The sequence below is a fragment of the Leucopleurus acutus genome, assembly GCF_964270905.1.
Source record: "Leucopleurus acutus genome assembly, chromosome: 19".
Taxonomy (NCBI): domain Eukaryota; kingdom Metazoa; phylum Chordata; class Mammalia; order Artiodactyla; family Delphinidae; genus Leucopleurus; species Leucopleurus acutus.
This window is the reverse complement of record NC_139161.1, coordinates 19,336,826-19,364,134: the sequence shown is the minus strand read 5'-3', so window position 1 is coordinate 19,364,134 and position 27,309 is coordinate 19,336,826. Positions and strand designations below refer to the sequence as shown.

General features: G+C 54.3%; 2 protein-coding genes across 5 annotated transcripts in view; one reads left to right on the top strand and one right to left on the bottom strand.

Moving 5' to 3' along the window:
- Window positions 1-806: 806 nt before the first annotated feature.
- Window positions 807-19,644, top strand: STAT5A (signal transducer and activator of transcription 5A). The gene is made up of 19 exons (XM_082861662.1): window positions 807-881; window positions 1,680-1,834; window positions 2,138-2,294; window positions 3,487-3,576; window positions 6,473-6,647; window positions 11,014-11,144; window positions 11,359-11,510; window positions 11,981-12,136; window positions 12,545-12,724; window positions 14,033-14,120; window positions 14,215-14,337; window positions 14,669-14,761; window positions 15,201-15,407; window positions 16,004-16,098; window positions 16,184-16,314; window positions 16,747-16,902; window positions 17,437-17,488; window positions 17,752-17,859; window positions 18,859-19,644. The coding sequence occupies exons 2-19, from the start codon at window positions 1,707-1,709 to the stop codon at window positions 19,019-19,021; spliced, it is 2,385 nt and encodes a 794-aa protein (XP_082717788.1). The 5' UTR covers window positions 807-881; window positions 1,680-1,706; the 3' UTR covers window positions 19,022-19,644.
- Window positions 19,645-21,600: 1,956 nt separating this feature from the next.
- STAT3 (signal transducer and activator of transcription 3) overlaps window positions 21,601-27,309 on the bottom strand; it is a 65,846-nt gene continuing 60,137 nt past the window's right edge. For 2 of the 4 annotated variants that reach the window (XM_082860494.1, XM_082860493.1), the window contains exons 22-24: window positions 24,785-24,827; window positions 24,391-24,503; window positions 21,601-23,605 (exon numbers count right to left, since the gene is read on the bottom strand). In XM_082860494.1, coding sequence (XP_082716620.1) covers window positions 23,550-23,605; window positions 24,391-24,503; window positions 24,785-24,827 — 212 coding nt within the window. In that variant the 3' untranslated portion in view covers window positions 21,601-23,549. The remainder of the gene's footprint in view (window positions 23,606-24,390; window positions 24,504-24,784; window positions 24,828-27,309) is intronic. The other 2 variants (XM_082860495.1, XM_082860496.1) reach the window with 1 other exon arrangement.

The following is a 27,309-nucleotide window of genomic DNA, read 5'->3' as shown; positions in this document are numbered from 1 at the left end:
TCATGTATGGACCATAGGCTGCGGACTAGGCCCTGTGCCCACTGTGGGACCCTACGCAAGCCCCCTCCCCTCTCTGGACTCCATTTCTTATCTGCATAATTTCAGGGGGTTGAAACATTTGCCTGCCAAGTTTCTTTCTTTTTTCTACTGCAGGCGGGGGTGCACAGTGGCGGGAGTGATGGAAGGAGGGGCGGTGGGGGCCCCCTGGGTGAGCTGCCTTCTCTGGAATCCCCAGTCTTTCCCCTCAATACGCTTTGTCTCTGAGATTACAAAAGCTGTGTCCCCAACCCACACAAACACACACGCACACACACGCTAAACTTTTTAAATCTAGAGACTCAAAAGATGACAAACGCCAGGGCTGGAAGGCTAGTCCAACCCTTCCCTCCTCCCTTTTTACAGATGAGAAAACTGAGGCCCTGCTTTGGGATTTCCGGAGCCCGGGATTTCCCAGCCCTCCCACCCTCATCCTCCAGCCACTCCTGCGCCTCTTGCTCAGCACGGTCCGCGGCAGCTCCGCGGGGCCGCCGGCGAGGGCTGGCTGGGACTCCCGGGTGACCCGGCCATCCGGGCAGCCCCTGTGCTCGGCGCCAGCCCCGCCTCGCTGCCTGGGGCCCGGCCGCGGCCGCCGCCGCTGTGCACTCGCCGGGGAACTAGCCACCAAGGGCGGAGGCAGGGAGGGAGCGACCGAGGCTGGGAGGGGTGTTGGCGAGAGCTCGCGCGCTGTGTATGGTCTATCAGAGGCAGCTGACCTTTGAGGAGGAAATCGCTGCTCTCGGCTCCTTCCTGTAGTAACAGCCGCCGCCACCGCCTCCGCCGCCGCCAGGAGCCCGGGCCGGGAGCGAGCGTAGCCCCGCAGCCGGACGGCTCTGCGCGACCAGGTGGGTGGCCCGGCCGCGCGTCCCCGGCGGCGCGCGCCCAGAGGGCGCCCCTGGCTGCTGCCCCGGCCCCCTCACCGCGGGACCCGGAGCCCGACGGCCGTAGGGGTGCAGGGGACGGTCCCCGGGACCGAGAGGGAGTTTCGGCGCAGCACGCAGCGCGGACGAGAGACGAGGGACGCGGGACGCTGATGCAGGGAGGGGGCCGAGGGTGGACGCCATCCTCGCCGGCAGAGGGCAGGGGGCGCTGTGGGACTGGACAGTGGGAGACCTCGGGGCACAGCCTGGGGGACGCAGCCCAAGAGAGGGAGTGTCTGTCTCCTCAGCCCTCTCTCCTTAACCCCAGCCACGTGCTTACGGTGACAGAGCCGTCCGGTGGGAACCGTCGGTGGCGTTGCCCAAACGTTGGGCTGGAATATCCCCCGTTCCCAGAAATGGGGACTCGGGGTTCGAAGCAGGGTGGGGGGATTCTTGCAGCCCTCCCCAGAGGGCCCGTGGGCCTCCGCCATCAAGTTTCTCTTTCAGTTTCTAGCTGTTCCCACCCCGGGGAAGCCCCGGTGGGGCGAGGGGAGAGGAAGAGGGGGAGGGCACCTGCCTTTCGGGAGCCCCTCCCCAAGCCTCAGCGGGTTCCTCGCTGGAGGGAAGGGCGGCCTTCCCCTCCTCACCCTCTCTCTTCCCGCACAGGAAAGCGTGTCTGTGGGAGGGGAGGGGCCGGGCCTGACCGCGGTCCAGGGATGGGTGGGCATGGCAGGGCCAGGGGCAGGCCCAGCCCTCGCCTCTAACAAGGAGGCGCCTCTTCAGCCCTCTGCTCGCGCTAGGTGAACGGACATGGCGGGCTGGATCCAGGCCCAACAGCTGCAGGGAGATGCGCTTCGCCAGATGCAGGTGCTGTATGGGCAGCACTTCCCCATCGAGGTCCGGCATTACTTAGCGCAGTGGATCGAGAGCCAGCCGTGGTAGGTGCCCCTGCCTGCCGCCATCCAGGCCCCTCGGCCTTTAGGTCTCCTCTTTGTGGTTTGGTGAGATTCTGGTCCTGTCTGTCCCGCTCTGTGCAGAAGGGGCTGTGTCCTTGGGAAAGGGGAACAGGGAAATGGGAGTCTGGGATTGGAGAGGGAATGTTTCTAGACTCTGATGCCTGTGGAGCTGCCAGGAACAAGTCTTGTGGGCACGAGCCTTGGATTTCCACGTCCCTCTTGGTGCCTGACCTCCATGCCCAAGGAGGCGTCATAGTAGGCTTCTCTCTCCTGCCCTGCCCCAAGGGATGCCATCGACCTGGACAATCCCCAGGACCGACCCCAGGCCACCCAGCTCCTGGAGGGCCTGGTGCAGGAGCTGCAGAAGAAGGCTGAGCACCAAGTAGGGGAAGATGGGTTCTTACTGAAGATCAAGCTGGGGCATTATGCCACGCAGCTCCAGGTGGGTATGAGCTTGGGGCCACGCAGCTCCAGGTGGGTATGAGCTTGGGGCCACGAAGCTCCAGGTGGGCGTGAGCTCCGGGCCATCTGCAGGGTGCGGTGTCCGCCTTCTCTTTCCAGCACCAGAACCCCTGGTTTTTTTCCTGGTTTGGCCACTGACTCACCGTATGTCCCTGAACTTATCGGCGACCTTTCTGTGCTTCGATTTCCCCCACCCCCTCTTTCTAAATCAGACCTGTCAGATTCCCCTTAGCATATTATAGAGCAAGAGGTGGGGCGTGTTTGTCCCCAAGAGAAGGGGGATGGGTGAAACTGCATTCTGGGCAGATCAAGCAGAAGGGATGGGGGTAGAGCAAGTCAAGATTCTGTTGTCAGAGAAAGGAATACTGACAGGTTCTAGAAATGAGGCAACGAGGCAGCCACACATCCCTCTTGCGGCTCTTTTAAAGGCTTTTCAAAGAGCTGCTGAAGTCGCGTGCAAGAGGAACAGAGTTGTCCTGGAGCCTTGAATTAAGGTTTTGGATGTAAGGTGTAGCTCCTCCTTCACCTGAGGATGCGGGGGGAAGGAATATAGGGGAGAGAGGGAGTTTTGGTGGCAGCAGGAAAGGGGTGAGGGTGGTAATCATAGCTGAGCATTTGTTGGAACTCACTTGAATATTTAGAGAGCCCTTCTTAAATACCAGCAGCAGGGTGCCAGAAGAATAAAAAGTCCATCCCAGAAGAGGCAGGAAACACGAGAAACTTGGTGGGAAGAGGGGAGCAAAATAGGAACCCAGGGCCAGGACTATAGTGGAAGTACCTTGACCTTGGCATTAGATGCCCTAATGAGTCATCTGCTCAGTCGTTTGCCTCTGGACAAGTACATAATCTCTCTGAGCATCAGTTTTCTCATCTGTGAAATGAGGATAACAGTTTCTGCTTATGTCATAGGGTTTCTATGATGCACAAGTCAAAGGCGATGGCAGATTGGAAGTGCTTTGTAAACTCTTTCTAATGCACTGCAAACCAAATATGAAGATCTGCGAGGGGAGTCTGCAAGTCAAGGAGAGATAGAGGTTCTGGTGCCAGTTCCTGAGGCTTCCCAGGGGAAGCTGAGGCAGGGGCTGGAGGAGAGGAAGGGGTGGGCGTGGCTCTGCAATGGTCGTGGTGGGAGCAGAGGATGGCCACTGACAGCTGCTGTTGGACTCTTTCAGAACACGTATGACCACTGCCCCATGGAACTGGTCCGCTGCATCCGCCATATTCTGTACAATGAACAAAGGCTGGTCCGAGAAGCCAACAATGTGAGTGTCCCATTGGTTTGGGGAGAGGTGTTGGGAAGTCCTTTACCTGCTTTTATATGTTTTATAAACACTGGCATGAGAAAGCACCAAAGAAATAAAAGACTTGGGCAAGTGTGAGAGGCAGTACCACATGCAGGTGTAGACTGACACCCGACCCCACTCCCCGGCTTCAGTCCCTGGCTCTACTACTTACTAGCTGTGTGACTTAAGCAAGTTACTTAACCTCTCTGAGCCTCTGTCTTTTTCTATGGTAAATGAGGACAGTCACAGTATCTACCCTGTAGGGTGATTGTGTGATACTATGTGGGCAAAGGATAGACAAACACAAATGAAACAGAAAAGGAAGCCCTAAAAACACACATACACGTCAGGAGATGCAATCTATGTCAGTCAGTGATGGCATTACACATCACCAGGGGAAAGATTTGTCATTCAGTAAATGGGGCTGGAGACAAAAGAAGAAATATCCTCCGGTGTGGTCTATGAGGGGAAGCAGAGCCGAGGTCTATGTCAGAAGAAGTAACCCGGCAAGCTCAGAGAAGCGAAGCCTAGCGAGGCAGAGCAGGGACTCGTCCCCCACGTTCTGAAATCATAAAGGCATCAGACATTGCTTGGACAATGGTACAAATGGTATATTATCTGCAATAAAGCAAAATGAATTTCACAAAATGATATCCCATAGGTAAAGACCACAGACTAGTGCCTGGAGTGAAGTCATATTTATTATTTACTTGTGGTGGAGACTGATTTCAAGAATTTGAGAGTTCATTCAGTAAACATTTATTCAGGTCTTGCTGTGCATCTGACACTGGACTAGGACGGGAAAAACAGATAAAGTCCTGGTCTCCACCTAAAGGGAATTCAGGCGATGATAGATTCTTTAGGTGTCCGCTGAGTGCTAAGCGGGCCTCTTTGGAAAAAGGATCCAACTCAGACTGGAGCAGGCTGGCTGGTGGAGGGGAGGGTGTCCTGAGGAAAAGGATGCCCGAACTACAGTGGGGAAAGAGGGAGGAAGGAGGCAGGCTGAGTTTTCTAGTCAAAAATAACAGCAGTATATGTGAGGGCAGGAAGGCGCGAGCCACCTTATGACATTCGAAGAACTGTAAGTGTTCAGTGCTACTGGGGAGAAGGGAACCAACTGGGCAGAAGCCAGGTCACAGAGGGTCAACTGGTACAACTCTTGACTTGGTGCAATTACAGAGCTATCTGTAAATGTACAAATGAGTTCGGCTGCAATTAAGAAATACATGCCTACGATGCAGGTCATGGTTGGGGGGAAATAAGAGTTCTCCCAGTCATCAAGCTGTTCTTCAACACCTCTGGTGTCCTGGGCCTTGGGGATTTTGTGGTGTACAAGACAGACAAGGTCCTAGGCCTTAAGGAGTTCACATCCTAGTGCAGGGAGGCAGACAAGAAAGAACATGCAGGCTTCCCTGGTGGCGCAGTGGTTAAGAATCCGCCTGCCAATGCAGGGGACACGGGTTCGAGCCCTGGTCCGGGAAGATCCCACCTGCCGCGGAACAACTAAGCCTGTGAGCCACAACTACTGAGCCTGCGCTCTAGAGCCCATGCTCTGCAACAAGAGAAGCCACGACAATGAGAAGCCCGCGTACCGCGAGGAAGAGTAGCCCCCGCTTGCCTCAACTAGAGAAAGCCCACGAGCAGCAACGAAGATCCAACACAGCCAAAAATAAAAACAAATTAATAAATAAATTTAAAAAAAGAAAGAAAGGGCTTCCCTGGTGGCGCAGTGGTCGAGAGTCCGCCTGCTGATGCAGGGGACACGGGTTCGTGCCCCGGTCCGGGAGGATCCCGCATGCCGCGGAGCGGCTGGCCCCGTGAGCCATGGCCGCTGAGCCTGCGCGTCCGGAGCCTGTGCTCCGCAACGGGAGAGGCCACAACAGTGAGAGGCCCGCGTACCGCAAAAAAAAAAAAAAAAAAGAAAAGAAAAAAGAAAGAAAGAACATGCAAGAAAAAGACACCTTTGGTAAGGGAGGTCCTATTTTAAATTGGCTCGTCAGAGAGGGTCACTCTGAAAAGGTGCCAGTGGAAGTGCCCGCAGGAAGGTTTGGTGCCGGAATGTTCCAGGTGATGGAACAACAAATACAAAGGCGCTGAGGCAGGAACACGCTTATGTATTCAGGAACAGAAAGTAGCGGGTGTGCTTTTGGGCAGCAGTGGTGCTGCGGGTAGGGTAGGCAGAGGCTATCGGCTAGGGCCGTGGAGGGTGTGGAAGGAGTTTGGATTTTATTCTGAGAGCAGGTCATTGGAAAGGCCCTAAAGACTTGGTTGAAGGAATAGATCTGACCAGGTTAGTTCAATGACTGGATCCACAAAGCCCTTGTGGATGCCTCCCCTGTCCCTTCACTTGGGGTCTCCAGGATGTCACCTGCGAGCGGTTCACACTTTTCCCTCAGTCACAAGAAGGTCTCGAGTGAGGACACAGATGATGTGTGTTCACACAGCCTTGTCCCCCCCTGTGTCCCCAGCACCTAGCACAGGTGGCATCGTGGCATCGGGTCAGCGAATGACTACGAAATGAGGGGTCATCATCATAGTAGGAAAACCCAGGTAACTCCTGGGACATGTTGAGTTCTAGTCTCTCCAGAGAGAACCCAGATGGACCCTGTGTGGGATACTCTGGTGGAGGTTAGAACTGCAGTAGAAGTTTCTTCCACGCTTTATGAAGATGCCATAGTCTGCCAGGTCACCTGTTTCTCTTCCTCCACCCCCATTCTGGCAAATGACTCTCCTTCTGACTCAAAGTACCCTTCCTTCTTATTCTAGATCTGGCATCTGGTGTCTGTAGTATTGGCGTTCCCCAGGGCCTGAGGTTTTCTTCCATCCTCACTGTCCAGTTTACTGCTGCCCACACTCTCCCCTGATATGTCTCTAGGGTAGTTCTTCTTCTGGGATCCTGGTTGATGCCATGTCCCAGAAACACCTTCAGATCAACCAGACACTTGAGGAGCTGCGACTGGTCACACAGGACACAGAGAATGAGCTGAAGAAGCTGCAGCAGACTCAAGAGTACTTCATCATCCAGTATCAAGAGAGCCTGAGGATCCAGGGTAAGGCTGCTGTAGGAGGGCAGCGTGTGTCTGGGGGACGGGAGTGAGACCACTTTGTGAACTCCTGCAGGGTTGGGGCTAGATCCACGTCCGTCTCCCCAGAACCTTATCCAAAGCTTGGGAGGAGTAACGTTCCCAGTGATGGAGCCCCTGCTATGGGCCAGGCTCCAGGCTAAAACCTTTGCATGCATTATTCACTACAACCTTTACAACAGCCCTAAAAAATAGGTAGTTGTATTATTCCTGTTTTGCAGATGATAAAACTGATGTTCAAAGAGAACACGTAATTTGGCCTGGGTTTCTTTAAATTTATTTTCTTTATTTTTGACTGCATTGGGTCTTTGTTGCTGCGCATGGGCTTTTCTCTAGTTGCAGAGAGCGGGGCTACTCTTCGTTGTGGTGCGCAGGCTTCTCATTGCAGTGGCTTCTCTTGTTGTGGAGCAGGGCTCTAGGTGCACAGGCTTCAGTAGCTGTGGCACATGGGCTCAGTAGTTGTGGCTCACGGGCTCTAGAGCGCAGGCTCAGTAGTTGTGGCGCATGGGCTTAGTTGCTCTGCGGCATGTGGGATCTTCCTGGACCAGGGCTTGAACCCGTGTCCCCCGCACTGGCAGGCGGATTCTTAACCACTGTGCCACCAGCGAAGCCCTGGCCTGGATTTCTTGCAAGTTGCAGAACTGGATCTTAACTAGAGATATGTCATAAAATCACTATATTTTAACCAATATTCAGTGAATATCTCAATGAATGAATCAATGAATGAATGAATATGGACAAAGTGTTCCCCAGTCAAAGGGAGGACTTAGGTTGGGAGTCCCCTGGTTGAACCAGGCTGGGGAGAGGTGGAACTCCAGGAATGCCCCTTCTTGAGCCTAATAGGAGGTAAAGATGGGAGGAGGAGGTGACAGTGGAAAATTCTCCTGTCTCCTAGGTCTATAATTTGCTAGTGACTGCCATGATAAGGGTGTAGGGAAAGAAAAATTAACTCAGAAGAAATTCACCCCAGGTACACTTTTAAGAATCTTGAAATGTGGCTCATCTTCCTTCACTTCAAATTGACCCCAGAGCTGTACCACCCCATCCTAGTGAGAACAAGAAGTATCAAACTGCCTTTTCCTTCGCTCTTCTATTTTTGGTGTCTTAAGGTAGAACCATAGGTCATTGATTTTAGACCTTTCTTCTTTTCTAATGTATATATTCAGAGCTATCAATTTCCCTCTCATCAGTGCTTTAGCTGCATCTCATCATTTTAGATATGCTCTATGCTCATTATCATTCAATTGGAAATACTATCTAATTTCTCTTCTGATTATTTTACCCATATACTATTTAGAAGTATATTGTTTAATTTCCAAATATTTTGTGTTTTTCTAGATGTCATATCATTATTGATTTCATTTTCATTTCATTGTTAAATTCTACTGTTGTCAGAGAACATACTCTATATGATCTCTTCTTGTAAATTTATTGAGACTTGTTCTGTGCCCCAGCATATGCTCTGTGTTGGTGAATGTATCTTGTAGACTTGAATGTATGTTCTGAAGTTGTTTTATTTTAAGATAGCAATAATAAATTCAATAATGTTAACATATATAACATAATATATGATGTTAACATAATAAAGTTAAAAAAACCCACACCAAATTTAGTGAGTAGAGTGGCATTGCTTTACATTTTTGCAAATCTCTTTAATGTTAGGCTTAATAGGAGATAGCTGGAGCTGACTTTCAATCTGTTGTAACATCACATATCTTGTAACCTCTAGAAAACTCTGCTGTGTGCTTATAAGTGAATAAGAGAAAAAAAGGTAAATAAGGTCCTATGACTTTATGAAAATAGTCCTGGCTTGGTGGACCTCCTATAAGGGTCTTAGGAACCCTTCAGGGATCCCTGGTTCACACTTTAAGAATCACTGATATATCTTTATTGATTTTTTTGCCTAATTGTTCTATCAGATGCTGAAAGAGAGGTATCAAAATCTCCTATAGTATTGTGTAATTTTCCAATTATTTATGTAAATATTTCTTTTATGTATTTTTGAAGCTTTGTTATTAGATCCATATACATTGAGAATTATTATGTCATTCTGATTGATTGACACGTTAATACTTATGGAATATCTTTCTTGAGCTCTGGTAACACTCTTTGCCTTGAAGTCTACTTTATCAGATATTAGTATTACTCCTCCAGCCTTCTTATTCTATTTTTAAATAGAAACATATTTTTATCCATGCATTTTAACATTTGAAATGTAGACAGCATATAGTTGAGTCCAGCTTTTTTATTTATTCTGACAATCTTTGCTTTTAATTAAGGTGTTTAGTCCATTAATATTTAATGTAATAGCAATTGAGGTCCCCATGTTAATATTTATTTTGTTTTGTCCCTTTTCAGTATTTGTTCCTCTGTTCTTCCTTTTGTTTAAATTTTTTAAGATTTTATTTTAATTTAACTACTTAAGCTTTCCTCCTACCTTGCCCTGTCAGTGTTTTCTGTACCCTGAGACTAGCACAGTGCCTGAATCATAGCAGCTGTTGAGTAAATGTTGGGGGAATAATTCTAGCAGCTCTTCTTCAGATCTGAATCCATCCCAGACTGACCCGAAAGAAAGGAAGGCCCTCCTGCTACATTAGGGAGCAGGACATTTCAGGCTATTATTTCTACCCAAGGCCGTTGACTGGTTGACAGTATTGATGATCCTATTCTGGGGTTTTCTGTTTCCTACTTGTGAGGTTGGGTTTTGATTCTGGTTTGGGTTTGTCCCCATCGTGCAATGTCAGTTCAGTCTCATTGATCAAGTGCACCCATCAGAAACACAGACTACTGATCCATGTGTGCAGGGGAAGTCTCAGCTCCCTCCAGTGGAGCAGACATTGCCTCAAGTGTCCTGGCGTCCTTCCCAGAAGCTTCTCCAATTTGCCAGGAGAGACCTAAGTGGGTCACTTGCATAAGGAGGCGGGGCCTGGTGTTGGGATCCCCACCACCTCCCTGTGGGCGGCAGGATTCCGAGGTGGCTCTCCAGATTGTTCTGCTGTGTTCCTTACCTGCTCCGTCCCCCGCAGTCATGTTGGAGCCATATTTCTAAGTTATCTTCTAGTTCTGGGCCTTCCTGGCTGTCTAGGGTTGCGTTAATGTGTCCTTAGTTGCTTTTGTGCGTCCATTGGGCAGGGCCTTGGTCAGTGTGACATGGCCCTCAGAGGCCTGCCAGGAACTTGACCAAGACCTGCTGACTGACGCTCTCATCTTCTTGACTCAGCCCCAGTAAGGACCGTGGGACGTTCCAAAAGCCTATTGGTGGGGGTAGGAATGCCAGCATCTAGGATGGTGATTGCCTGTGGAGGGAGGGATGGGGATGCCGGCAGGGGAGGGTGTACAGGTGCTTAACTGTGGAAATGTCTACTTTCTTAAGCTGGCTTCTTGATACACAGGTGTTCCTTGTATCATCCTTTCTATCAATACTTGCCTAGGTCTTAAGTATTATATAACAGATTTTTTGAAAAGGCCTCGTCAGTGAGGCCTCGTTACCTTATTCCTGCCATCGATGAGATGCCTGACAGCTGGTGTGGAGAGAAGCTGCCTCCCTCTCTTGAGAGAATCTTGCTGCTTTCGTGTCCCCAGTGGCCTTGGACACTGTCTCTCTCCCTCTTCCGGCTGGTCTGCTGAGCTCACAGAGACCCAACCTGGACAAACACGTTAGGCCCCTTCAGCACCTGGAGAAACACCCCCCCCCACCCCGCTTCCCCGAGGAGAGGCTGCTGCGCTCAGCCCCGCGGAGCAGGGCCTTCCCGATGCGGCTTTGTCCTGAGAGCTGCTCCATCAGCCTTTAATCCCGTCCTGTAACCCACTGACCATGAGGACTGACTCTCACCTGGAGCTGATGGTGCCAGGCAGCTTCCTGAGTATTTTCTGCATCATTGCTTATTTAACGTCACAGCAGCCACTGAGGCAGATGCCATGATTCTCCCATTTTACACCTGGGGAAGCTGAGGCATGGTAGAGTGAGGTGATTTGCCCGAGTTCACCCGCCTTTTAAACGGCGAGGACACACTTCAGACCAGGCAGGGTGGCTCTAAGCCGGACCCCGCGTGGGGAGAGGAGGGCTGCGCGGGCAGGGAGGCCATGGGCTGGCTCCTCCTCAGCTGTACCCCGAGCTTCCGTCTCCCCACTCCCCAAGGGGAGCTCAGAGTCGGGGGGCCAGGGGACGGAGCCCACTCATCTTTGGGCGCCATGGCTGTGGAACCCTGACTGGCCACTTGTCAGCTGTGTCCCCTCCAGGGTTTTGCCTCCAGAACAGGTGAGTGCAGTTCTGCCGGGCTCCCAGCTGGACCCGGGGAGGTCACGGTCGTGGGTGTCCTGTCCCCTCCTCCAGCTCAGTTTGCCCAGCTGGCCCAGCTGAACCCCCAGGAGCGTCTGAGCCGGGAGACGGCCCTCCAGCAGAAGCAGGTGTCCCTGGAGGCCTGGCTGCAGCGCGAGGCCCAGACGCTGCAGCAGTACCGCGTGGTGAGTGGGAGGGGAGGTCCACACCCTCCCCTCCCGGGTGTGGACCTGAGGGAGGGAGAGAGCCAGGAGGAGAGCGGGACCCAGCAGAGCAGGAGGCCAGAGCCTTCCCCCCTGTGTGGGCACGCAGGGCAGAGCGGGTCGGCAAGGAGTGAGGGGAGGCCCTGCGGGGTGTTCTGAGAGCCCAGAAGGGCCGCTCCCCTCGCCCGCCCCGCAGGAGCTGGCCGAGAAGCACCAGAAGACCCTGCAGCTGCTGCGGAAGCAGCAGACCATCATTCTGGATGACGAGCTGATCCAGTGGAAGCGGCGGCAGCAGCTGGCGGGGAACGGAGGGCCCCCCGAGGGCAGCCTGGACGTGCTACAATCCTGGTAGTGGTGTGGGGGGCCAGGCGGGGGCGGCAGGGGCTCAGCGTGGCGCCACCGGCTGCTGTCCTGCTCCTGTGTTTACGTGAGCAGCCGGCTCCCTCTGTCGGGGCACAGGTCTCATTTCACCAGTGGTCTGGTTCCTGATGCAGACTTTGGTGCCCCCGTCCTGTGCCACCTTCCCCGGGAGGGGCGTCCCTGGGTGAGGGAGTGGGGTGGGGCCAGGTGTGCAGAGCGACGCTCAGGCTGGTTGGACCCAAGTCAGGGTCGCTCCTCCTGTGAGTTTCTCTGTGTTTCTGGAAGGCAGGGCAGCCGTGCTCTGCTCAGTGGACAGGCCGGGCGGCTAAGGTGCCAAGGCTTCCTGGGGTGGAGCTGGGTCTGGGCCTTCTCCCCAGCCTGGGAGCCTTCTGGCTTCTGGCCTGGAGGAAGGGGGTGAAGGCTTTGTTCTTCCCTTTGGCCTCGGGGCTCCCGTGCAGGTGTGAGAAGTTGGCGGAGATCATCTGGCAGAACCGGCAGCAGATCCGCAGAGCTGAGCACCTGTGCCAGCAGCTGCCCATCCCCGGCCCCGTGGAGGAGATGCTGGCTGAGGTCAACGCCACCATCACAGACATCATCTCAGCCCTGGTGACCAGGTGATTGCTGCCTCTTGGCCACGCCCAGGCCCCATCCGGTTGGCCTGGGTCGCGGGCAGCAGGGTCTTTACAGACGGGGCGCTCTGGCTTGAACCCTTCCGTCTGTGCCTCACACCCTCATCCCATCCCCCTCTGTCGCCTGTTGCTGTGGCCTCTTGCGGTTCACCTTGCCCGGTTTCTCTCGTGGACACTGTATGGGCTTGTTCCCCCCATTTCAGCTGTTGAGTTCATCTCACTGCCTCCCCTCCTGCCAGCTCCCCCGACTCGCAGTGGGCCCCCCCGGGACCGGGGGCTGCCACAAGCCCTTCCTTCGCCTGCTGTGCCCCGCGCAAGGCGGCCTCGCCACGCGGAGGGAGGGACCGGAGCGCCGTCCCCTGAGGCGTCACCTGTTCACTTGTGTCCCCGCAGCACGTTCATCATTGAGAAGCAGCCCCCTCAGGTCCTGAAGACCCAGACCAAGTTCGCAGCCACCGTGCGCCTGCTGGTGGGCGGGAAGCTGAACGTGCACATGAACCCCCCCCAGGTGAAGGCGACCATCATCAGTGAGCAGCAGGCCAAGTCGCTGCTCAAGAACGAGAACACCCGCAAGTACGTTGCCCTGCTCCCATCTGCCCCTCCCTCAGCTCAGCCTCGTTCTACAGCAGGCGTCCTGGGTGATGGGGACAGCATGGCCTCCCCCTCCGAAACCCTTTGTCCTGCATTGCGATGTGGCCCCGTGTCGCTCCAGTTCACTCTGTCTGTCCTGGCGTACACTTCACACACATAGTAAATCAACAAGGATTTCGCTGCTGGGTGTCCCAGGACTTGTGCTGAGCACTGAGACACAGCTGTGATCCACACAGAACTTGGTCCTGTCCCTGCCCAACCTCGAGACAGAAAATTAAAATAAAGCAATATCACAGTGCCTGCAGTACATGGGTAGTCAAGGAGGGCCTTTCTGAGGATATATTTGAGTGGAGACCTGAATGAGAAGGTCAGGAGTGTTTGGGGAGGGCTTCCCTGGTGGGGCAGTGGTTGAGAGTCCGCCTGCCGATGCAGGGGACGCGGGTTCGTGCCCCAGTCCGGGAGGATCCCGCGTGCCGCAGAGCGGCTGGGCCCGTGAGCCACGGCCGCTGAGCCTGCGCGTCCGGAGCCTGTGCTCCGCAACGGGAGAGGCCACAACAATGAGAGGCCCGCGTACCGCAAAAAAAAAAGAAAAAAAGAAAAAAAGAGTGTTTGGGGAGATAGGAAGGGCAAGTACAGAAGTCCCGAGGCAGGCACTGAGCGTACGTGTTCAGCAAACAGACAAGGCAATGGGCTCGCTTGTCCTGAGTGAGGCCAGGGAGGTGGGCAGGGGTTGATCTCGGGAATCTTTGTAGGCTGTGGTCATGATTTTTATCTCAGGTGCGCTAGAAACTGCCGAAGGCCCCCACATCAATCTTAAATTTATTTATTTGTTTATTCATTCATTTATTTATTTATTGGCTGCGTTGGGTCTTTGTTGCTGCCCACAGGCTTTCTCTAGTCGCGGCGAGCGGGGGCTGTTCTTCGCTGCGGTGCGCAGGCCTCTCATTGCGGTGGCTTCTCTTTGCTGCGGAGCATGGGCTCTAGGCACGTTGCTTCAGTAGTCGTGGCACGTGGGCTCAGTAGCTGTGGCTCGGGTGCTCAGTAGTCCCCACATCAATCTTGGTACCCAAGGAGTTTTAGTGATAGAGACACAGGCCCCACCCTTGGAGACTTTGCTCAGGTGCTCTCAGGTTGATGAGAAAGTGAGCCCAGGGACACTCGGAGAAATGCTCTTAGGGGAGGGGCAGGGGCTGCTGGCAGGGCTTTCTGGAGAAGTCTGGGCCCAGGGTGCAGACAGGGTGGTGCTCCTGGCCTGGGCCCAGTAGAGATGGGTTCCTCTCTGCTTCGCAGTGAGTGCAGCGGAGAGATCTTGAACAACTGTTGTGTGATGGAGTATCACCAGGCCACAGGCACCCTCAGCGCTCACTTCAGGAACATGGTGAGGACTGGGCCCCGCCCATGGAGGGAGGCCTGCCCAGAGCCGAGTCCTCTAACCAGCGGCTTTCTCCTCGTTCCCCTCTGACCTCCTGCAGTCGCTGAAGAGGATCAAGCGCGCTGACCGGCGAGGCGCGGAGTCCGTGACAGAGGAGAAGTTCACGGTCCTGTTTGAGTCTCAGTTCAGTGTTGGCAGCAATGAGCTTGTGTTTCAGGTGAAGGTGAGACCCGGCTCCCCGTCTCCTTGCGGGCTGCCCGGCTGGCTTGGGAAAGCCAGAGACTTGAATCCTCACACAGGCTCAGTCCAGTTACCCCGTGATGCTCTCAGAAAACCTAATGTCACCCTGCTGGTGCCCCTTTGCGAGGTTTTAATCCCGCACCAGCCCGCAGAGTTTAGGCAATGGGCCAAGAAGAAGTGTGTTGTGTTTTTTGTTTGTTTTTGGTTTCGTTTTGCTGGGAGGGGCTTGAGGAATGAGGGTTGGGGGTCTCCCCCAAGAGGAGGGCAAGACGGTGGTCATATGCCCTCACCCCTCATTCCCTGGATTCCCGTAGACCCTGTCCCTTCCTGTGGTTGTCATTGTCCATGGCAGCCAGGACCACAATGCTACTGCCACCGTGCTATGGGACAATGCCTTTGCTGAGCCGGTGAGTCCCCATGAGACCCTCACCTCGGCCCCTCGGAGCTTCCCAGGGTCAGCCCCAACCCCAGGGCCCCTGCTGAGTGGTCTTCCCCAGCCCTAGGGCCAGACCAGAGGTCAGGGGGCAGCTGGTGTGAACAGCCTGCCCTCGGCATGTCCTAGGCTCTGTCTGGGCTCTGGGTCAAGGGACTGGGGTCTCCTAGGTCTGTGAGTGTGGTCTTGGGGTTCTGGTCCCTGATCTCTCTCCCCAGGGTCCTGGTCTGGGTCTCCATCCCTGTATGCCCACACCTCTGCCCCTGCCCCCAGGCTTTCTTTCCCTTGCATTTTTGTCCCCTTTTCTGGACCTTTCTCAGTCCCCTCTGTCTCTTGGTATCTGTGTCTGTGTGTGTGTAAATATCTCCTACTCCCTCAATCTGCCTTTTTTTCCTTTCTTCTCTCCCCTTCAGGGCAGGGTGCCGTTTGCAGTGCCTGACAAAGTCCTGTGGCCGCAGCTGTGCGAGGCGCTCAACATGAAATTCAAGGCCGAAGTGCAGAGCAACCGGGGCCTGACCAAGGAGAACCTCGTGTTCCTGGCGCAGAAGCTCTTCAACAGCGGTAGCAGCCACCTCGAGGACTACAACGGCATGTCCGTGTCCTGGTCCCAGTTCAACAGGGTGAGGGACACCGCCCGCTGCCTGCCTGGGACCACCCTGCCACCCTTCCCCCACCTCACACACAGGTTACTGCCCCTGGTCAGTGGCCCCCCTCTACCCCCATCCCCCCTCTTCTACAACCAGGAGAGACGGGGGCTAGTACCCCAAGGAACGCAGGCAGCCATGAGAGCCGAAGCAGGACGATGGAAGGAACCCGGAGCTGGGAGTCAGGGTCCCTGGGCTCTAGCCCTCGATGTGTTAACTAATTGGCCAGGCCCCTTCCCTCCTCTGTGCTGCGCTTTTCCCGTCTGTAAAGCGAAGGGGCTGGGCAGGAATCACTTTGGAGGTCTCATCCAGCTTGGACAATTCTTTGCACCTCCGGCCCCAACCCCGTGGGGTTGTCCCGGACCCCTGTGTCTGCGAGGCAAGAGGCCAGTGTACTCGCTGGTTCCCTAGGACATGAGCAGGGGCTGTGGCAGTTTGCTGGAGTGTGGGGCAAGTCGGATGAGGAACTGGGAGAAGGTCTGGGTGAGGACAAGAGGGCACTGCGTGTTCCCTGAACCACCCGTGACGACGGGGGCACAAGCCCTGACTTGGGGTTTCCTGGGGACTCTCAGGAGAACTTGCCAGGCTGGAACTACACCTTCTGGCAGTGGTTCGATGGGGTCATGGAGGTGCTGAAGAAACATCACAAGCCCCATTGGAATGACGGGTGAGAGGAATGGGGTCTGGGAGGTCATGGGCTCAGGGGACAGTGGCTGCTGCCAGCAGTGACACTGCATGCTTGATGCACCCAGGGCCATCCTAGGTTTTGTGAATAAGCAACAGGCCCATGACCTGCTCATCAACAAGCCCGACGGCACCTTCTTGTTGCGCTTTAGCGACTCAGAAATAGGGGGCATCACCATTGCCTGGAAGTTTGACTCTCGTGAGTTCCCTACGTGCCCACACTCTAGCCCCAGTGGCCCTGTCTTCCATTTCCTCGTTGCCTATTCTCCACCAGGCCTGCATCCTTAGACGGTATCCGGTGGGAGACATGGGAACCAAGCTTGGAGGGTGGGAGGAGTGTTGCTCAGAAGCACTTTCCCTCTCTGTTGTTTTCCACTGGGGAGAACCTAGAATCATTGGCCTCCCAGACTCCAGAACTGCCGGGCGAGTCCTTCTCTGCCCTGACCCAGCCTTGTTGGTATCTGCTTGCCCGTGGTCATTTCATTGCCCTATGCCGAGGAGCACAGGGGTGGGGTCGCCGTGCAGGCTAGTAAAAGCCCTGATGTCTCTGTAAGCCTGCCCTGAAGCCCCACAGCTCTGATCCTCCTCCCCAGGGCGGTGGGTTGTGGGAATGAGCTTGGCCTTTTCACAGCTGACCGTAACCTGTGGAATCTGAAGCCGTTCACCACGCGGGATTTCTCCATCCGGTCCCTGGCCGACCGGCTGGGGGACCTGAGCTATCTCATCTACGTGTTTCCCGACCGGCCCAAGGATGAGGTCTTCTCCAAGTACTATACTCCTGTGCTCGGTGCGTGCTGCCCAGATACTCCCGGGGCTAGGCAGTGGGGACGCCCCAAGAAGAGCCGAGGGGCCGTGTCCCCTGTGGGTGTTTGTCGGTGGGATGGTGCAAGGCACGTGGAGAGGATTTCAGGGCTCACAACTGAAGAAAAGGAAAGCAAAACCTCTGACCCAGCTTTCTTCCCTGCAAAGCAAAACACTGAGTGGGACTCACTTCTGTGCCCTTGGAGGAAGAGGCTGCAGGGCTGGGGGAGGAGCCGTAATGCAAACCCACAGATAGTGCACGACTCCCATCTTGATCAGCTGCCCTCAGCACTCTCCACCCTCAAACCTACCCTCAAGTTGAGTGTAGGAAGCAAAATGAGACAAAATGGGTGATGTTTATTGTCAGCGGGTGTTTATTGGGAATCTGGGGGAAATTTCATCCCTGCTGAGGCCGCATGGCAATGTGGGGGGAGGCAGACTGCATAGGTGGGTTTCCACTCCCCTGGGAGCTCCCAGAGACTTCAGTTCTCATCACTGTTCTCCCCCCCGCCCTCGGCAGCTAAAGCAGTGGACGGATACGTGAAGCCACAGATCAAGCAAGTGGTCCCTGAGTAAGTGTCCCGGGTCCAGCTCTGGTCTCCTGCTGCCTCTCTTCTCCTCTCACCCCCCCGCACCTGGCTCTCCTCACCCCTCACTGCCGCCCCTCCTGGGGAGGGAGCTCGGCTTGGTCACCAGGGCGTCGGTACCCAGGGCCCCGCTCCTGCAGCCAGGGCCCCAGGCTCAGCGGGCACTCTGTCCTTCCGCACCTGAAAAAGACACGAAGGTGGCCCCCGAGCCCCTCGCCGCTGAGGCTGTGCCCTGCTTCCTCTCGCAGGTTTGTGAGCGCCTCTGCGGACTCTGCCGGGAGCAGTGCCACCTACATGGACCAGGCCCCCTCCCCAGCCGTGTGCCCCCAGGCTCATTATAACATGTACCCACAGAAGTAAGTTGTGTTCTCCTGGGGCTCCGTGGGGAGGAACTGGGCACTTGGCCTCAGGCTGGGCACCAGAGGGCTGGTGGGCAAGGAACCCAGAGCTCCTCTAGGTCTGAGACCACCCAGGCCAGGCCGGGCTCTGGCACATGCCCAGGTGCAGGGTGGGTGAGATCAGCCAACGAAAAGCATAGAGCATTTTGAAACTACACGTAGCAGGGTCCTTGCTCTGGTGCTGACTAGCTGTGTGACCTTGGGGAAATTACTGAGCCTCTCTGATGGTCAGTCTCCTCATCTGTAAAATGGAGGCAAAAAGACCTACCACGTGGGACTGGGGTCGGGATTGAGTGAGAGAGTGCAGGTAGAGCATTTAGCACAGATGAGACTGTTATAAGGGCTTGATACAGGGTAGCTATGGATGGGGTAGTTGTTCTTAGGAGCTGTGTGGGAACAGGGTGTCAATTGCTCCTCTCTGGAGTTCCCAGAGAAGAGAATTAATTCTCTTCCAAGCTGTGGGTGGCCTGCTGCCGTGGGACGACCGCAGGCTTGGGAGTCACAAAGACCGGAATTCCAGTCCTGACTCCACCAGCCAACCAGGTGGCCCTGAACAAGTTTCCTAGCATGATTGAGTCTCAGTTTCTTCCTCTATAAAGTGGAGTAAATACCTGCCTTATGGGTGGCTGTGAGGGTTGGTGTAACGTGGTTGAAAGGCCCAGGCCTTCATAGGTGCTCAGTGAATGGTGCCTGGGGTTTCATGGGCAGCTCATTCACCCAACTACCTCATTCCCCTGAGATCGCTCGATGAGGTTGTGAGCGATGAGACTAGAACTGGGGTGTCTCCCAACAAGCCAGTGACTGACTTACTCAACTTGGGGTGTGAGAGTCTAGCCAGAGTGGATCCTGCTGCCATGAGCCTCTGGTCTGAGTGGGGAGCAGGCTGGACGCTGTCCCCCAGGAGCTTGGGGCTGTGAGGCATGCCAGCTCCCTCTGACGTCCCTCTCTCTCTACCAGCCCTGACCCCGTCCTCGACCAGGATGGAGATTTCGACCTGGATGAGACCATGGATGTGGCCCGGCACGTGGAGGAACTCTTACGACGCCCTATGGACAGTCTGGACCCCCGCCTCTCCCCGCCTACTGGTCTCTTCACCTCTGCCAGAGGCTCGCTCTCGTGAATGTTTGTTTGAACCCTGCACTTCTCTTTGGAAACGTGCAGGGTTCATATTCGTTGTGATTTTGTTTCTGTATCGCTGTGCATATTGATGCCTTTGCCGGCAGCACGTGTCCACATGCATATGCGCACGTTTGTGTACAAGGTGTGCCTGCCTCGCCTTTGCAGTCCTAGGTATGTGGCTGCCTTTTTCTTCAGATGGAGGCATTCCAAGAGCCCGCTGGGTCTGTCTGTTGTGGAAGAGACTGAGCTGCTTCTGTAGTTGCAGGTACGCCGGGCAGGCAAACTTATTCCTGCCAGAGCCTTTGTCTGCTCGGTAGCTATTTGAATGGAATGATTCAAGAAGGGAAAGGAGACAGGTAACGTCTCTAAGCTCAAGTTTTACTCCTGAGTTAGATGCTTTGCCTCCCCAGTGTGTGTGCATATATATATACGTGCATCTGCTCTCGTACAGAGCAACATACGTGTTGGTCTCTTGGTTCTTCCCCTCAGGATGGAGGTTGGAAGAATCAAGAGACCAGTTCTGAGTGATATTTTATACTTTATCTAATGCCTGTGGACTCCAGGCTTTTTGTGAACTGAGAGCTAATCTAGGCCATCCGCCGTCATGTCCCTAACACGGCAGAAACGGGTCTTTTGCATCGGGCCTATCAGAGCTGCTGTGAGGATGGAGTTTCTTGGCCTCTTGGTCCCCAGCCAGGGGGCTCCAGCTTCAAGTGTATAATGCTGCTGCCCACATTCCTGCTCGTTCCATCCCATAGCCCCTTCCCTCCATCTGGCCCCAGCCTTCTTTCCTCACCTCTCTGTCTATCTGCAACCTTGCTTACTTATGGAAGAGGTGGGGGTGGGGAGTGGGGGAGGGACTGGTCGAGGATGTGGTGAACAGGAGGCCCAGGACTTGCAGTGTTGATCCTCTAACCCCTCCTGGAAAAACCCTGCAGCAAGAGGCAGCACCAGGGGCTTGCAGCTCACCTGTGGAGTTTGGAGGGCGGGGTAAAAGCTGATCGAGGCCCACTCTGCTGGGAGGTAGAACCTGGAATAGGCCTCATCACAGTTGCATAACTGGCTGTGGTCTGCGAAGGCCTCGCTCCCAACCTCACATGCTCCTCCCTCTGAAGCTGCCACACGCAGCCAGGGGCAGCTGACAGTGGAAGGAGTCCCAGGTTGAAACGTCTCTCAAGGAAGGTGGGGACGGGAAGCATTTGTACAAAGGCTACACATTTGTGTAAACAATGTTTTTGAATAAAATATTTTTTTTCATAAATTTGCTGGAATGGCTCCTGGGTCATGGGGACCGCTGGAGTCGTTTTGTTCCTCTCCTCCTGCGCAGCTGGTGCTGTAAGGTGTAGCTTGAAGTTGCCAGTCGGCTCCCATTTCTGTGGTTTTAAGGGTGCCATCCCCACCCCAATACTTTCGGTGCCTCTCAGACTAGAGAACTTGAGGTCTTGGGGAAAGATGGGGCAGGAATTACCGGGGGCAGGGGAGAACTTTGGTCCCTGCCTCTCCTTATCAGCTGCTGCTATAAGCAGTCTCCAAGGCGGCAGGTGAGCGCCAGCGCCCAGACCACTCTCAGCCCCTCTGGATGGAAGATGGGGGGGAAGCTGCAGGAGCCTCACAACGGTCCTTCCTCTCCTGGCCTCTTCCCAGAGGCCAGCAGGTGGCACCATCCCCCTGTTCCTGCGTTTTCAAACGGTCGGCCTGAGCCTGGGAGGGAGGCTGGGGCGAGAGGACAGTCTCCCCATTTGGCCCCATTGGCATCGGGGATCCAGGGGCTGTCGCCGAGGGCCGGGGCGGGGGCGGGGAACAAGAGCCTATGACAAGGTTTCTTCAGGGCTCAAAGCGAGGGAAGAAGGGCTCGCAGCCCGCCGGGCCAGGCGCAGGGGCCCGGCGCGGGGCTGGCGGGGGTGGGCGGGAGGGGAGGCAGCCGCCGAGCCGGGAGCGCGCTAATCTGGAGCTGCATCTCTGCAGGGGGAGGCGGCGCGTATCTCCCGCACCGGCTCGTCTCCATGGTGTTCGGCGCGGGGGGGAGGGGAGCCAGGCGAGCGCGCGCCGCGGTCTGAATTATCACCCCCCGCGGCCCGGGGCCCGCAGCCGCGGCCCGTTAAGTGTTGACCCACGGAGCGAACTGAAGAGAAAGTGATAATGGAGCCAACTGCGGAAGGGGAGGCCTGGGGTGGCGCGAGTGTCTGCGCCCCAACCCCCCTTAGGTAGCTTATCTGACCCCAGACAGGACACCGCGGCTTGCAAAGGCCCCGGGAGGGAGGGCGGAGGGAGGCAGGAAGAGGGAGCAGGAAGGCCCCCACTCGAGCTGCCTCCGTGCGGGAGGGGTCGGACCCCTGGCTCCTCCAGGTACCCCTGAGCCGGAGGCTGGCGGCTCATGTTAAGATGGGAGGCGCTCGGTGCCCCAGAGGCGGGCCTGTGTCTACTCGGGCATGAGAGGCTAAGGCCACCAGCCCGGGGCCGGGGTCAACCACCTCCTCTCAAGACCCAGGCTCAGCCTGTAAGACCCCTTCAGAGCTGAAGCAGGGGAAGAGGGACCACCCCGAGCCTCCAGCCAGACAGAGCTGCCGTGCCAGCAGACGATCGCTATATAACTTTTATTTCTGGAAGGTAAAGTAGATACAGCAATATACAAAAAAAAAAAAGAAAGAAAAAAACCCACAATAATATAAATTTTTACACTATTAAGTAAGTATACATTGAAATTTGAATGCAGTGGTCAGCACAGCATCTCACAAACCACCGTGTGGGTAGCTTAGGCGTCCACGGGAATCCCTCTGCTGGGCAGGGGGCAGGCAGGCAGGTCCTGCAGGACTGCATTTTTTAAAGGAGGGACCAAAACAAGTCTCAGCTCCTCTCAGGGCTTTTGCTATAATCAGGGTTAAAACCAGAAACACATGCGACCTAAAAGCCACAGGGTTTTAGTTTCTGCTCCAGCGAAGCCGGGATCCTCACCTGCGGTCCCTCGAGTTAAGCTAATTATGATCTAGAGAGTGTTGCTAAAAGGAGATCGCTCCGTACCACCTATCAAACCCCTGTTTGTCTTGGAGAGAAGGTCTCGTCCCCTTCCTTCAAAAACTGGTGAATTTGGGTGTAACGCATAGCATTCCCTAGAAACTCTGGTCGACTGAGACAAGGTAGTTATGGACCACCCAATCTGGCCGTGCCTCTGGGTCTGAGGAGGCCCCATATCAGAGACCACCTCTCATGCTGCTAAGTGTTCTGAGATGCACAGAAAATGCGAGTTGTTCTGCCTCACCGAGGGGGGCCCCCATGTGGAGGAGACGTCACCAGCGCTGGGGGAAGGCTGGGGTGTACGCTCCCTCACGTGAGGGACAGACCTCGAGCTCATCACTAAGCCTCTGCCCCTGGCTTAACCAAGTGAAGAAGTGATTACAGGTGCCGCAGGAAATCACCAAGAAGCTGGGATAAGAACCATAATCCCTGAGCTCAACTAGACCCTTGACTGGGGCCCCGCAGTCTGACTCATGTTCGACCTGTAGCTCTCTCCCTCTTATTCCAGGAGGTCCTGAGACCAGGATGCCTAAAGCAAACAGGACAAGGGACCTTTAGACATGGGAAGGAGCCATGCCACAAGAGGGGCTCAGGTAAACTGGGGGAGAGGAAGAATCATCCCATCCCGTAGAAGGCACCCACAGAAACCACACAGGCTCGGAAACAGGGGCGAAGTCCGGGGAGGAAAGGCGAGCAGGCTGAAAGTGCCCCTCTGCCCAGCCTCACCTACTAACAGGCCAGTAGGTGAAAGGGGAAAATAAAAATTTTGTTTATCAAAGTCTAAAATGTTTAGGGTCTCCTTCAACCTTCCTATATGGAAACCAAAGGCCAAGCCACATCTTCAGATGTCTGTTAAGGGCTGGATCTGAAGCTCATGTCAGGGTTTATATAAATTATCAGCCTGAAGAAAGCTGAATGCCTAAAGCACCAAGGAGGAAATTAACTGAGTTTTCTTAAATACAGAAAAGGCTATGCTGATGCAGTGTTTTTTTGCCCTTTAAAAAACATTTTTTTTTTTAAGTTTAAAAAGAAACCTAGGGGCTTTGAAAGTCCTATCTTCTATTTGAACGTTAGCAAGGTTAAAAGTGCAATGCCAGGAGGATGTAGCTAGAGACAACTGTGGCATTAGCTTACAGAAATAGGCAGAGGGATGCCGCTGGCACCAGAGGCACTTGTCTGACAATGACAACAACAAGCTGCTGAGAAAGGCGGGCAGGGGGGCAAAAAAGACATTTCTTCTTTCTCCCTCTCGCCACCCCTTCCACACCCCCTGATCACAGCCTCAGAGAGCGCATTCTTATTTGCATTTAGATAAAAGCATATCACCCACATTCACTCATATCTCTATTTTAAAAAGCGCCCAGATTGCTCAAAGATAACCGAAATGAGAGACGACAAAAAAATCTGGAACCACTGAGTTGGGAGCTGAGCTGATCTGGGCTTGGGCTGTTTAAGGGCTGGTGGAACATGGGTCGGCGCCTCTGTCACCTCTCTCCGCAGCTTCCGTCCTCGGCTTCTCACATGGGGGAGGTAGCACACTCCGAGGTCAGCTCCATGTCGAACGTGAGGGATTCTGGGGGGACACACAGGGAGAGCCAGTTCAGTCGCCTGAGCCCCACAGCTGGCGGGGCCCGCACCCCTAGCCTTTCGGGGCACAGAGGCTCAGGCTGCCACCGCCATCTAGTCTCCTGCCCCTGCCCCTTGGTCATCAAGATGGGGTCAGAGAAGCCAGATTCTCTCCCCTCCCTTCTGGAAGGGCTCAGCCTCCTTCCTACCTTAACTCATTCCCAACTCTCCAGGTTTAAAGAAGCTCTAAGGCTGCCCTGTTGAACGCAGCAGGCTGGAGCCACTTGGGATGTGACTAGTCCCAACCGAGGTAGGCTGTGGTTATAAAACGCGGGGCAGGTTTCAAAGACTTAGTACGAAAGAAAACCTCATTCGTTTTTTTCTTTTTTCTTTTTAGCTGCACCGCACGTGCATCTTGCGGGGATCTTAGTCCCCCGACCAGGGATTGACCCCATGCCCCATGCAGGGCAAGCGTGGAGTCCTAACCACTGGACCGCCAGGGAAATCCCACACTCATTTGTCTCTAACGTGCAGAAATGCCACTATTTTGGATTTACTGGGCTAAAGAAAATACATTTGTAAAATTAACCTCACCTGTTCCTTTTCACTGTTTTTAACGTGGCTGCTAGAAAATTTACTCTGGCATGGGGGTGCGCGTGTCTATAGGACAGCGCTGTTCGAGAACTCCTTCTACCAATCCAGGTGCCCCTCGCTTGGCTGCGCCCATGGGAGCATCGCACCAAGGGGACTGAATGCCCCCACAGGGACAGAGTCCGGCAACCACATACTCACCAAATTGCCCTCCTGCTGAGGGTTCAGCACCTTCACCATTATTTCCAAACTGCATCAATGAATCTAAAGTGCGGGGGGACATCGGCAGGTCAATGGTATTGCTGCAGGTCGTTCTGTAGGAAATGGGGAGCAGCAGGAGGGGAGAGGGCCGGGTTGACAAGACACAATGGAGAAAAAAAAAAAAACAAAACACACACACACAAGCCATCAAACTCTGGTCTCCAACAGAAAAATAAAAGCTCAAGCTTTTTAAACACACGAGGTCACTTTGAGGACTGAACATAGCTCGGAGGGTTCCAACCCTTCACAAGAGAACTCTCACCCGGTGTCCTGTTCCCAGGGATAACTGAGTACATTAGAAATGGAGGCAAAATTGGGAAGGGAAGCCACTTACGGTGTCACACAGATGAACTTAGTCTTCAGGTATGGGGCAGCACCTGGGTAGAAGAAAACTCGGGCTTACTGATTGTGATTCCACTCTTGGGTACCAGGCAGCAGGAAGCCGGCTGCCTCCCCAGGGCTGACTTGAAACTCACTCCATCCTTGACCAGAGATTGTCTGGAACTTCCGTCTCCCCTCAGGGCTGCCCTCCCTCACTGTATACTCTGATGTTCCAGTGCTTGCAGCTGGAAGCTCTCGGTTCTTTCCCTCAAACCTTCCTGAGACTTTTCAGCCGACCCTGGTCCCACCCGAGCTCAGATGAGCTCCAGCCTTGTGTTCATTCTTCCCCTCGATCACGTAAAGAGTTTAACTGCCTGGATGTGGACTGAGGATTGCATTCTAGCCTGGTTGTATCTCTTAGATTGAGTCCCCCGCATGCAGGACTGAGCCCACGCAGTCTGGGCACCACGTCCTGCTCAGATACCGAAGTCACCGAGTCTTTAAGAGAGCGTGGAAACGGCTAATATGCAGTTCCAAAGCTGAGGGTGACACCTTCTGTTCCCATCAGCACTTATCTGCCTCTATTACATTTTTCGGTGAGGGTATTAGTAACCCCCCAGTTGAACAACTACATCACACAGAAGAGCCTCTCGGTGGGGAGGACGGCTCTGGACTGGGTGACAGGAGGCCTTACGTCTTCAACAGCTAAGAGATCCGGCCAAGGGCTTTTCTCTCTCGAGTATAAAATAAGAGGGAGGCAGAAGAGGGAGGGGCCCATCTTGGTCATTTATGATTCTTGCTCTACAGTTAGAAATGTGAAGACTGAAATAAATGAATTTTAAGTGCTAAATGCTTACAGCAAGAGGTCAAAGAGCCCTGGAGACACTGGCATGGAATTTGGGGGATTCAGGTGAACAAACCTCTTAGGAGGCATGGAGCGGGGCAGGGTGGGGTGGGCTGAGAGAAGCACAGCTATAAAGCTTGGGGCTTACGGTGAAACTGAGGGATCAGAAAGTACAATGACAGCCTGAGAAAGGGCACTGCCGAGGGGCCCTTAGACTCCCGTATGAGTTTATTTTCGGCCAAGAAATAGGTTAACTCAGTACCGAATCCAAAGAAGCTATCAAAGCAGGGTTCTGGTGTCTTATGAATCCATTTTGGCCCAGGCCTGAGGGGAGCTGACACCCCAGACAGAAAAGGGTTTAATTCCCTAACTGATCAACGTTGCTGAGAAAAACACCTTCGGCCTGAGATGCCACAGTAGAAGCAAAGGAGAACTAAGACTAAAAGCTGATTTATGGCTCCGTACAAGGTTGTAAATGTACTTATCTAATTTGTAAGATAAGGAATTTGTCATTTCTACAGAGGAATGTCTCCCTCAAGCCATGAGGAAATACCCCCTCGTGAGCTTCTGAGTAAGAAGGAGGGAAGAGTCCTGGGAAGATAATCTAGGAGATAGATTTATCTCCTAGAGACAATAAAACCCTCAGGATGAGGGACCTCCCTGGTGGCGCAGTGGTTAAGAATCCGCCTGCCAATGAAGGGGACACGGGTTTGAGCCCTGGTCTGGGAAGATCCCACATGCCGCGGAGCAACTAATGAGCTCTCTAAAAATGGGCTCATACTTTACAAAAAAACCAACCTTCAGGATGGTAACCGAGAGGCAATGGTCAGCTGCTCAACTCTGGAGGACCCCACATGCGGCCCGCCGGCGCCCCACACCTGCTGACCCATTTGCCATGCGCACGCCCAGCCCCAGGAGGCAGACAAGCACTCAAGGAATTAGTTCCCTTCCTGTGACTGCCAGTCTTGCCCCTGAGGAAACACTGAGGTCTCCAGGCAGGAAAGGGCCTTGCCTCCCAGTCACACAGGAGGCTTGAGGGAGGGCGCAGCCTCAGACTTGAAACTTGGACCTTGAAAGCAAAATTAGTCAAGGGCCCAGCACTTGGACCTAAATGCCTTCTGCAGAAGGAACAGGGTAGTGTGATGGGGGCTGATAAACAGATCTCCCAACCGAAGCACAACGTGGGAGGAGAGATAAGGGGCAGACAGGAAGTGAGAGTTACGCTGGCCTAGGGTGTGGCCAAGACTCAACCCCAGAACAAAGGAAAGTCAATCGCCAATTAGCCCCAACTCCCTCTTCTAAGTCTCGTTCTTCTCACCCCAAGAGATCCCTCACAGGGAACTCCTGTGAAAAAGTGGGAAGGAAGCTGGTGGGTTTGTGTTTGTGTGTGGGAGAGCTCTGTACAAAAACAGTTTTTTCCAAAGCAACTGGGGCAGGGAAGCCAACCTCAAAGGATCCCTTTAAACCACTACTGGCTCTGTGATTAAGAAAACTTAAATAAAAACAAAGAACAGCAAATTATAGTGTTCTCATCAGGATCTGGACAGAGAACCCAGTGTCCGAGCCCCAGACGCCCATGGGAACAGACTAGGGGGCTCTGCCCTCCACGCTGGCGGTGGTGCTAGAGAGCGAGGGTTTAGTGTGGAAAATGTATGTGTAACTTACATAAGCACATGGGCTCTTGCACATTAAGA